Consider the following 11,886-nt stretch of genomic DNA (forward strand, 5'->3'; position numbering starts at 1 on the left):
GGGGAGGGATCGCGCGCGGGGAAGGCTCGGGCCCCTCCACGCACCTGCCCCGCGGGGACGCTTCCGCCTCCCGGGATCCCGCGGACCGACCTCCCGCCCCTGCGCCGCCGCGTCCCGGGGGCACCTAGCGGGGTAGACCTCGGACCCACTCGGCTGCTGGGGCGGAGGCTCGGGAGAGGCTGGCCTCCAGGCGCCAACTTGGGGCTGCCTCTAGGTGCGCCTCCAGGTAAGGACTCGGCGGCTGGGAACTTATCCGCTCCGCACACAGCAGGTGTTGCAAAGGCTTCGCGAACGCTTCAGGCGGCCACGTTTAAAAAAAAAAAAAAAGTTACTTTGAACAGTCTTCGAGTAAGTTTGGGCTCATTTTCTAGCTCGGGACCTAAATATATGATTATCCTCTTTTCCTAAACACTCTTCCTTCTTTTTCTGGAAGGATTCCGCAGAAAGAATCCCCACGCAAAGACAGTGGCGACCTCAGATTTATAGGAAATGCACAGATACGGCATGGTTGTTCCTGTTCTTTCTCTTCTGGACTGGTTTGGTAAGTGTGGGTGCCTGGCAGGGAAGAGGCCAGAGTGTGGGGGGTGTGTGTGTGTGTGTGTCCCGAAATAGCTGTGCCCCAAATATAAATCGCGTCCCTGGGCGGGGGTGAAGTGAGGTGGGGGTGAGGGTTCCAGGTGGTACCAGGTAACAAGTTGTGTCGCGGCTAGAGACGTTTGCCACAGAGCAAACAGCAGTTCTCAGAAGTACCAGTCAGGTATCTCTTAACCTTTTAGGCTCAGTAGATTGGAGAGGTGGACTTATTACTATGGGCCACTTCTAACACAAGACGCCATTAGGAAATGAGAACCACCGTCTGCAGTGGGATTGCCATTCAATAGGCCTCTTAGTACCAGCCCACTGAGGGGGAAGTTCTTTTACCATCTGGTCTCAGTCCCCCGAATAAAATGTTCCTCTCACAAAGGGATATCCAGGTAAGCCTAGAAATAAATTCCTCTTACTTTAGCTGAGTGTAACATGCTCTTGGAATGTTGTGTTTAGCAGCTAATAGGTAAACAAGCCTTTGCTATAAACCCTCTAGTTGGATAGGTAATAAGGTTTTTGCCCACTCTAGTTACCAGGTGTGTGTGATTGCTGATAGACCTTCCATTTTAGTTCTGGAAGAGTCTCTTGGAAGCTGAACCTTGATGCTTTTATAACTTATTTTACAGTTGTATGTAACAGCAGAAAAAGGCTCACTCGAGTTCTTAAAAGATCATGTTCATGAAATCATCCATTTCAGATGGAGGCATGCTGTTTCTTCATGGTAAATGATTTTAAAGCCTGACGGTGGCTACCACGTAATTACCTTTGTTGAAAAGACTTAAATTTGAATAAACCCTAAAATATGAATCTCTTTCCAAGCTAGAAAGGCATTTACTCACTTGACTTACCGACTGGTTTCACACAGATAGGTGAATAATAGGCACAGTGGAAGGTTGGACCTTAAAGGCATAATCAAATGTTCTGTGTTGCCTCTATAATGACCCTTGGAGCTCTTCTCTAGGAGTTGGGAAAAACTATACCTATAACACCTCCTCTTAAACTTTCCACAGATGCTGGTGTTTCTTTCTGGGTCTGCTGTTGTATAAATGCAGGAAGCAGCTGTTCTGCCAGTTCCTGGCTGCTTTGAACTTGGACTGTTAATGATCTTCCCTAGCCTCTCCACAGCTCAAACCCAGTGCCTAACTATCAAACCTTCAGCCAGCAGTTGTCTGGGGAAAGGATTTATAGATGGCCCATCACAGCTCAGAGAACCAAGAACCATCCGAGAGGTGGCACAAAGCTGGAAATGGCTTCAAATTAACATCTCATTTGCAAAATAAATCTGAAAACTTCAATGTACCCATGTTCTCTTTGCTATATTAAATTTGAGTAATGATAGTTCTTCCTTAGGTGACTAGCTTTTATATCTTTTGCAATATTTTTTTAAACCACAGCCAAGAGGGCAAGGATGTTATTCTGCCTCTGCCGTTCGGCTTTCTGGTCTTTGTTATGACATCCTGACCAGGAACACAGCCCATGCTGGATGGAATTATTGATGGTGCTGTTCTGAGCTGGGGCTGAACAAAGGAGGTTTGGGGTGAGGGACCAGAATTATGAACCGGGACAGTCTATTGCAAACAGAATGAGTGCCAGCCTTTCTTTATATGTGCATAGACAGAACAGAACCCGCTCAGTTCTGGGCCATCTCTGCCTGTGCTCCCTCCCCAGTGTCCTCTCCCACCTTGCCTTTTCTTACTCTTCCACCAAGACTCCTTTTTTCCATATCTTCCCACAACTGACTGAAACCTCCTTGATAGCTCCACCGTAATTGGTATACCCACCTACTGTTTGGAATTGCAATTGTGTGTTTGAAGTTGAAAGAAAATTTTAATGGTTTAATGTGGTAGTGTGACAGGGACTCAGGATTATCCAAACCTCCCTCCAGCCACCAGCCCCTCCCACCAAAAAAACCCTTCGCCTCCTGGGCAGGAGCTCCCCTTTATTATTAGACCTCTGCTGATCTGGGTGGAAGACCAGGACCCCTGTCCTCGCTCTAAGTCTAAAACCAATCAGAATCTGACCACACTCCGAAAGGAAGAGCAGGAAGGGGACCAACTGAGGACTCGGTCAGCCGACAGTGCCAGCCACAGGGGCACACACCCACCCCCACCTGAAGCCTGAGAGTAAAGGCTGAGGGACCTGTCCGCGTGCACAGGTGACGCACTCGTCCTGGAGTCTGACCTCGAGGTTGAGGAGGTGCTGGTAGAACAGGTGTGGCAGAGGCCCTCCTTCCCTGGGACGTCAGAAGGTTCTCAGCCCTGAGCCCTGCCCATCTTCTAGGCTGAGTTCCTTGGGGGCTCGATTTTGTTTCCATACCCCTTAGTGGGCACTTTAAGACTGTTATTTTGATTCCTGAATTAGTAATGAATGTAAAGTATCTGACACGTAATTGACTTTGGGAATATGTACTTTTGGAACATCTGGTACCACAGTTATTTTTTCCAAATATTGAATGGTATTTTCTGTATTACAGATTGAGAAATTTATGGTACTAAGCTTATATTATGGGAAGATACAGATTCAATCTGAGTAGAGGGCCCATCAATGCATATTAAGGGACTAGTCACTTGAGCTGAAATTTTAAATATTCCACATTCATTACGAAATTGGACAAAAGTGACTACAGATTGCATGATGTTCTTGTCCAGCAAAATTCCTGAGATTCCTTCTGTATTTTAAGCACTTATTCCAAAGCACCATTCTCTCACTTGTTACAGACAGTATTTTGGTATTTTTCAACTGTGTTGCTTCTACCCCTGAAGATCAGAGTCCCCTAAATACAAGATAAAAATCAAAGTGGAAGAGGAAATAGGAGGAGAGAGAGGTGGAAGGGAGGAAAGGTGCATGGCTGGATAGAACCTCAGGGAAAGAAGCAGAGCCCCAGTGCCTTAGATAAAACAAGGGGCAAACGTTTGAGTTATCCTGGTGATCTTAGGCAAAAAGAGAAAATGACAGACTCTTGGGGAAGAAGGGGAGAAAGCAGAGAGGAATCTGCTTCAGAGTTTTAGAATAGTGTCCCTCCGTAACCTGTTAAAGCAAGTACTAGAGAAGCAGCACCCTCATCGGCGGTCCTCAACCTTATTGGCACCAGGAACTGGTTTCATGGAAAACAGTGTTTCCACGGACGGGGATGGAGATGGTTAGGGGATGATGCAAGCATAGTATATTTATTGTGCACCTTATTTCTCTTATTACATCAGCTCCGTCACAGGTCGTCAGGCATTAGATCATGGAGGCTGGGGACCCCTAATTGATCTGACTTGCTGGTGTCACTGCTGAAGGAGGGAAGTGCATTCGTGCTGGGGAGATTTGATTTTACCAGGTTCCATTTTATATCAGCATTCAAGGATGTGGGGGGCTGCTTTCCAGCCCTTTGGCCAGGCTTTCACGTGCCACTTGGGTTTTGCCAGGTGTTCATCATGGGCTACTCAGTGGCGGCTGGAGCCACAGGAAGACTCCTCTTTGGCTACGACAGCTTTGGGAATGTGTGTGGCAAGAAGAACTCCCCAGTAGAAGGGGCTCCTCTTTCAGGGCAGGATATGACTCAAAAAAAGTAAGTGTTGAAGTAAGTCCTCAACCTACAGAGGGGCTAGGTTTCACAACTTCGTATAAATTAGTCATTTTGAGGCTGGAAACTGTTTTCCTGCTCAAAACTCTATCAACCCAACTCATAAAAGGAAATTTTGAAGTGGTAGTAAGGACACAGGTTTTAGTACCAGCCAGTCCCAAGTTCAAATTCAATCCTTGCTGCTTTTCAGCTGTGTGACCTTGAGCAGGGTACTTAACTTCTCTGAGCTGAATTTTTAGCTTTTAAAACCAGTTATTATACCTATCTCATAAGGCTGTTTTCAGGATCCACTGAGACACTGTATGAGCTAAGGCTTAATAAGTGTTAATTGTCACTATTATTATCCATTATGTGTGTGTGTGTGTGTGTGTGCTTAGTCATGCAGTCGTGTCTAACTCTTTGCAGCCCCATGAACTGTAATCCACAAGGCTCATCTGTTCGTGGAGTTTTCCAGGCAAGAATACTGGAGCAGGTTGCCATTTCCTCTTCCAGGGGATCTTCCCAACCCAGGGATTGAACTTGCATCTCTTAAAGTCTGCTGCATTGGAAGGCGGATTCTTTAGCACTAGCACCACCTAGGAAGCATTATTATCTACAATGTATCAGAATCATGTTACTAACTGTACACCAAACACAGTATTGTTTCTATGTGGAAATACCTCTCAGTCCCACCTGGGGATGCTGAGAACCTGTGTCCCACTCCCTCCCCAGCCTACACTCTCAGCTGTGTGGCACTGTGGTGCCTACTCTTATACCCCAGACTCCAAAAGGGAAACCAAAAGGGGAGAGAAGAGACAGGAATCCCCCAAGGGGAGAGAAATCCCTGGCCTTGATTTTCTAAGATGGGTAAGGCCTTATAATAACTTCAAGACTTGATAATCAAAAGCAGCTCCTAGGAAAGACATCTTAAGTGTGTAAGGTCCTGGGTATAAGTTTGGAGTCACCAAATACAGATCCCAGAGCAGGCCTATTCTACCCCTGAATGTTGCTTTCGAGTAAGGGGCTTTGGATTGCTGGAAATGGATTGCCCCGGGGCCATTTCCCCCCACATTTGTGGGTGTCATTCACAAAGAACACAGGGAGGACGGGGCTTCCCAGATACACCTGTGCTTCTCTTTGGACACTGTATTCATAGTGCAGTGCTGGGAAATAGTCATCCTCTTTGAAATGAAAAGTATATATTTTATTAATAGCCAAAAGGTAGAAGCAACCAAGTGTCCAGCAGATGAATAGTAAACAAAATGTATGTACATATAATGGGAAATTTTTTAGCCTTTTTAAGGAAAGAAATTCTGACACATGCTACAACATAGATAAATCTTGAGGATATTATGATAAGTGACATAAGTCAATCGCAAAAAGATAAATATTTTGATTCCACTTATATGAGCTGTCTAGAGTAGTCACATTCATAGAGACTGAAAGTAGAATGGTGGTTGCCAAGATTTGGGGATGATGAATTATTATTAGTGGGTACAGAGCTTATTTTACAAGATGAAAAGATTCTTGTGGGACGGTGGGTGGGGTGGGTGGTAGTGATGGTTGTACAACAATGTGAATGTAGTTCATGCCACTGCACACATAAAATCTTTAAGATGGTAAAATTTCATGTGTATTTTACTGCAATTTTTAAAACTTAATAAAATAAGTAGAATAAAGTGTATAGTTATCATACACTTGAGAAATCTGTTCCCCCATCTCCTGTTACACCACCCCCCCAACCCCAGTTGAGGGAAAAAAAGCTTCTGGGAACCCTTCTCCAGGTCTCTATGCTGGGAGACTGCCTACAGGGCTCTTGACCTGACATTGCTCTGATCTCAGCAGCCCGGATAAGTGTAGGGCATGGGTCTGGGAGCTGCCGCTGCCTGCCCTCACGTGACCTCGTTAATGGCAACAAGCAGTTTTGTTCTTGTGCCCAGTGGCTGGGCAGCTGCAGCAGGAAGGGTCTCGAGTTTCCTGGCTCAAACTGGGAGGCGGAGGAGGGGTAAGCCTTTAATTCACAGCCTCGGCCTCCTCCTCTCCCCTTCTCACTTCCCTGGGTTGAGCTGTTCTCTGAGATATAGTTGAATACACTATGCTTTCTGTGGACGTCACAAGTCATTCATGCACTGGCCTCACCTAGCAAAGCCGGGGCAGTGTTATCAGTCCTTTCTGTTTCTCAGCGACTTCCTCGGAGAATGCCCTAGTGTTATCAGCATCCCAGAAAACGCTGAATCTGAAAGAGGGAAGTTTTGTTAACATTTGAATACAGCTCCCAAACTGTACAACTCCATAGATGACCCCAGGTGGGCATAATACTTGTTAAATTATGCAGGAAGTATTTGATGATGAAAGTTGGCCTTAATTATTCCCATGTTTGATAGCGTGTGGGTATCATTTAAGTCCCACAATTAAACTCAACGACAGGAAATGCTCTACGACATTCTCCTTCTGTTTCATCTACCTCCTAGGCACGTGTTTTTTATGAATTCCTGCAACCTGGAAGTCAAGGATGTGAGGCTCAGTTCCACCGTTCTCTGTGTATCCAGTTGTCCTGAAGAGCAGCTTGATACCCTGGAAGAGGTCCAGCTCTTTGCAAACACCAATGGTGGGTACCAAAGGATGGGGCCTCTATTCCCCCTAAGGCTGGGGATCGTGGCAGGGTAACCTGTACAGACATAGATGAGATCATCTGCCTTGCCCCTGCTTCTCTGCGAAGTGGGAAATTGTCCTTCCTTGTGGGTGCCTCTCCTTGTGTAGAAAGGGCCATAAACATTTTCTCCTGAGCTTAATTGCATTCAGGTTTATCTGGAATTCATCTGAAACCCTAGCTGTTCTCTGCTCACTGCCAGGGTCTGGTCTGCTGTTGAAAGTGGGAGGAAACAGCAGACATTGAGGGCCTGAAGGCAGGGTCAGACGGAGGTCAGAGAAGTGCACTTGGCAGGTCGAGTCCTAGAGAGGCACCCACTGGCTTCAGGTTGAATTGCCCACAAGTATGTTCTTTCATTAAAATATTTGGGCTGTGGGTAGTTTCACTGACCAGTGGGACAGTTGTACGTTGTTGCAAAAGCACTTATGTAACTTGCTCTGAACCTGCTTTTCAGATTTATATTTTAAGGATTAAACAAGCAAAGGGAAGTAAGAAATTCGAGGCAGCCCACTGCAAATTTCATCTGCCTGAGAAGTGGGGTGCCAGATTTTTAAAAATTATTTGCAAGACTGGGTTAAAAATATCAAGCCTATATAATAAATCATCTTCAAATCATTTTGTTACCAATCATTTTATAACTTTTGAATTTGGCATTTTGGGGAGAGGAAAGGAGAGAACCTGATTTGATCTCAACTGGATGCTTATTGTTTTTGTCTCTAGGACACCCAGAGACCTGTTTTCTAAATCTGAGTGGTTTATTCTATCTTTTCCAAAGTTGGGTAAAATGACTATGGTTTCTTTACTAGCTCCCCTAAAGAGATAAGTACAATGTAGGAAAATGGTATAGGCTGTGTGTTTTCTGCTTCCAGGGTCCTTCCTGTGTGTTTATAATTTGAATTCCTTCAACTACACCCAGATTCCAAATGCAGACTTGCTGTGCCCCAGGCTACCAGTTCCCCCAAGGTAAGAGCTTTCAAACGTTTTCCTTATCCATTAACAAAACTTATTGGGTACTTGGTGAGAGTCTCTTACTCTTCTCCATAAGAAGCAGGCCTTGGGGGGCAAGGCCAGATGGTCAACACACCTTTTTTCTCAGTGAGAATAGAAAACAGGTCCTTCTCGAGAACGTCACTCAGCAAGCTGCTTTCACAGTCTTATTCATCCCTATCGACTAGGGCAATCCCTGGCACAGAGGAGGGCTCCTGTAATTAAAGCTCTCAGGGTGAAGCAGTAGTTGCCCTGCCGTGATTAATGGCTCACGTGTGAGCCATGGAGAAGGCTGAGGGGGGAAATGCAATTAATTACCACCACCACCATCGGGATGCTGAGAGGTACTGAAGAAGGACTTGGGTTTATTTTGCATTACCATTCTTTTGAAAATTAAATGTTTACAGTGAATGAGACCTTTGTGCAAAATCCCTTCAAGATAATCACAATTTAAGTAGAACCAAGGCATTATGCCAGCTCCCTCGGATAATGTTCATCAAACTTGTGGTCAGGATTCCCAGTAAGAAATGTATTACATCACAACTCCAGTATACACATATCTTCATACATACTGATGTATATGGAAACAAACAAAGTCTCACAAAACAAGACTTCTTCCTTACTAATAGTTCCTAGTCTGTTTCAGTTTTTTAAAAAGTAATATATTTTATAATCTTCTAACAGCTTGAAAAATGCTGAGATAGCAGGTTCTAAGACAAATGAGTAGATTTTAACAGAACAGGGGGAAGAATATAGGTAACCGTCCTTGTGTCCTTTTCCAAAATACTTTGTGTTATAAGTAATTGAAAAAGGAGAGAATTATTTCCAGAGGAGAATACCTGTAATACCTTATTTTTAAAAATCTGATTTCTTATTAGATGTCATAAACATATCTCAATGAAACATAACTAAATCCAGAAAAAACTAACATATTCCAGTAACTCAAACAAAAATGATTTAATATATGGAGAGAAGGTTTTTTTCAACTTTATACCCTTTGCCCACATCTCCCCTTCCGCCCCCACCCTGTGGGTACTGCATTCTGCTCTCTGCTTCTGTGAGATAAACTATTTTAGATTCCACATATAAGTGAGGTCATGCAGTGTTTGTCTTTTGAGAAGGATTTTTTAAAGAACACTATTTGTGTTCTGGGCCTGAAGAAGGAATTGAAAGCGAATAGAATATTTAAGGCTGTAATTTAACCATAGTTGAATAAAGCCTCCTCCTACTATCAATGGGATGATTACTGTAATTCCCTGGGAAGCTTATATCTTGATATTGGTGATAATAACAAACATCTATTGAGTCTGATGCTTGCCCAAAAATTACCATATACTTTTCTAAGCTCTTAACCTGTGTTAATGTACTGGGACCTCATAAAACTTGTGTGTTGTAGATATTTCCATCCCTATTTTATGGCTGAGAAAGCTGTTGCAGAGTCAGGTTGAAGTTATACAAGTGGAAGAGCTGGCATTCAAACCCAGACTGCATCCACATTGGTTCCTGTAACTCTAAGCAAACAGGTCTTTGTTGGTTGTATTTTGTCTGGCAAATAGCCTAAAGGGGTCACAGCAAGCTGGGGAGGGGATGGCGGGGTTGGTCCTGTACCTGTGTCCCCTGAACACCATCTTTTCTACGTCCCAAGCCAGTCTTAGTCCTTTCACCCCTTAAGTGCAGACCTTTCCAACGCTTAGCTTTTCAAGTGAAGACAAAACTGCTGATGACTGACTGGTTTTTCTTGGATGGAGTTAGGGAGATAAAAAGTAGCCTTGAGGGCTCCATTTCCTTTTCCTACACAAGCAAGTAGTTGTTTTAAGATGGAAATTATCATATTTTATCATGGAAGAGCAGTGCCAAGAGTGAAAAGCTTGAAAACATGAGAAGTGTGACCATACAGCCAAAGAACGTTTTCTAAATACTTCTCTTTGACTAAACCAATTGTTTCTTCTTTCTGGGTTGATCATGTGAGGTATAACATCCCCTTTTAGAGCAATGACTGAGTATTGAGAAGGTTTGTATACCTAGGAACAAGCTGCTAAGAGCAGTGAAAAAATACTGCAGATAACAAGCAAGCATATCTTTTTCCTTTTGGTGTCCAATGTAATATTGTATTTTGAGTCCCCACCCCCATTAGATTTTAGATTTAAAATCTAAAAGGCTTGGGTTTTTCCCTCTAGTAAATTCTATTTCTAGCCTCTCACATAGGAGCCTGTGCATGTCACTGCATTGTTTGCTTGAATAAATTCCATGTATAGGGTCATCTAAATACACAATCAGCTTTCTAGATAGTTCCCTGTGTATTTGAGTGGCTTTCTTGGTTGGGGAGGAAAAACAGAAGCAGGGAAAAAACCAGCGTTTGTGGACCAATAGACACACACCCTGCCCCAGCCAATGACGTACTCATTCATATGCATCTGGCTGGTCCGCAACCTACCAGGGATGATCCACACTTTACATGCCTCCCTCCATCATTCTCAGAACTAAGATGGAATCAGCATAGGGCAATTAAATGCCTAAAAAGCACAATAGTTAACAAGCCACGTTGTCAAAATTAGGGTCTTATGGAGAATTCTGTTTGGGGAAAAACAAATAAAATGACATGAAATCTTTATCTGATCTTATTTTTTGAAAACACTAAATAAAAATTCAGAAAGCATTTTCTTTCAAAACAATTCAGATTCTTTGGTGTTAAGACTGTTTAGTAACAGAAAAGAAAAAAATTCAAAATTTAAACACTGGAAAGCAGGAGTTAAAATTTATATGTGGTAAGATATACATACTGCTATATATGCCCTAGGTCCCAAGGGTTGCAAAGAGTCAGATGTGACTTAGCAACTGAAGAACAATGTGGTAAGAAAATTAATTGAAAAACAACAAATGATAAGAACTGAGGTAGCAGGGAACAAGATTAATATACTGAAATCTGTAGCATTCATATGTTTTTTGAGAAGTCTGCTTTTATCACAGCAAGAAAAAGTATATACAAAAAAATGCCTAGAAATTAACAAGACCATATAAGAACCACAGGATGAAAGCTTACATGTGTTTCTGAGGTACAAAGTAATCTTGAACAAATAGGAAGATAGAATGGCTTCTTGATGGTATGGCTCAACTTGATAAAAATGTTACTTCCCTCTACAGTATTTAAGATGTTATTTCTAAGTTGAAAAATACAGGTTTATCATTGATTAAAATAAATATAATAGGATTTTTTCAGTAGCTAGATAAGCTGATTTGAATGTCTGTAAGGAAAAAAATTCTCTTAAATGACCATGAAAAATCTGAAGAAAACAATGAAGGAAAACCAGTCCTTCCAGTTTTTAAAACATAATGTTTAATAATGGAAATACTGTGGTACTAGTTCATACGTAGGAAGGTCAGTGAAAGATATTATATAATCCAAGAATAGGAATTCTTACAAGAATTTAGTACATGATAAAAAATGGCATCTCAAATCAGTGACAGAAACTTGGACTATTCAACAAGTGGTATTGGGACAGCTGGGTAGGAATCCAGAGGGAAAAACTGGATCTATACCTCATGGCTTATATGGATAAATTCCAAATAGATTAAAGATCATAACTTACAAAGTGAAATCAGGAAGTACTAGAAGACAGGGGAGAATTCTCTTATAACCTGGAAGTAAAGAAGGCTTCTCACTATGACTTAAAATTCAGGAGACATAAAACTAAAAAGTCAGTAAATTTGGCTACATTAAAAAGAAACATTTCTGCATGACAAAATAGTAGAAGCAAAATTAACAGGCAGATAAGTTACAATTCATATAAAAAAAGATTGATCTCTAATTTATGAAAGGTCTTACTAATCAACTTTTAAAACACCAGTATCACAATATAAAACTGAAATGAGAATATGAATAGATGCTTCAAAGAAAAGTGCTGGTGCTGCTAAGTCCCTTCAGTCGTGTCCGACTCTGTGCGACCCCATAGACGGCAGCCCACCAGGCTCCCCGTCCCTGGGATTCTCCAGGCAAGAACACTGGAGTGGGCTGCCATTTCCTTCTCCAATGCATGAAAGTGAAAAGTGAAAGGGAAGTCGCTCAATCCTGTCCGACTCCCAGCGACCCCATGGACTGTAGCCCACCAGGCTCCTCCAT

The 11,886-nt window shown here is 42.8% G+C and overlaps 1 protein-coding gene across 5 annotated transcripts in view; it reads left to right on the forward strand.

The window, feature by feature from the left end:
- Nucleotides 1–33: 33 nt before the first annotated feature.
- The window catches only part of SLC44A3 (solute carrier family 44, member 3), an 87,002-nt gene continuing 75,149 nt past the window's right edge, over nt 34–11,886 (forward strand). For 2 of the 5 annotated variants that reach the window (XM_010860482.1, XM_010860483.1), the window contains exons 1-4: nt 713–974; nt 3,996–4,138; nt 6,604–6,740; nt 7,652–7,745. In XM_010860482.1, coding sequence (XP_010858784.1) covers nt 948–974; nt 3,996–4,138; nt 6,604–6,740; nt 7,652–7,745 — 401 coding nt within the window. In that variant the 5' untranslated portion in view covers nt 713–947. The other 3 variants (XM_010860484.1, XM_010860486.1, XM_010860485.1) reach the window with 3 other exon arrangements.

Source organism: Bison bison, unplaced genomic scaffold (assembly GCF_000754665.1).
Source record: "Bison bison bison isolate TAMUID 2011002044 unplaced genomic scaffold, Bison_UMD1.0 scf7180017864466, whole genome shotgun sequence".
NCBI classification, from domain to species: domain Eukaryota; kingdom Metazoa; phylum Chordata; class Mammalia; order Artiodactyla; family Bovidae; genus Bison; species Bison bison.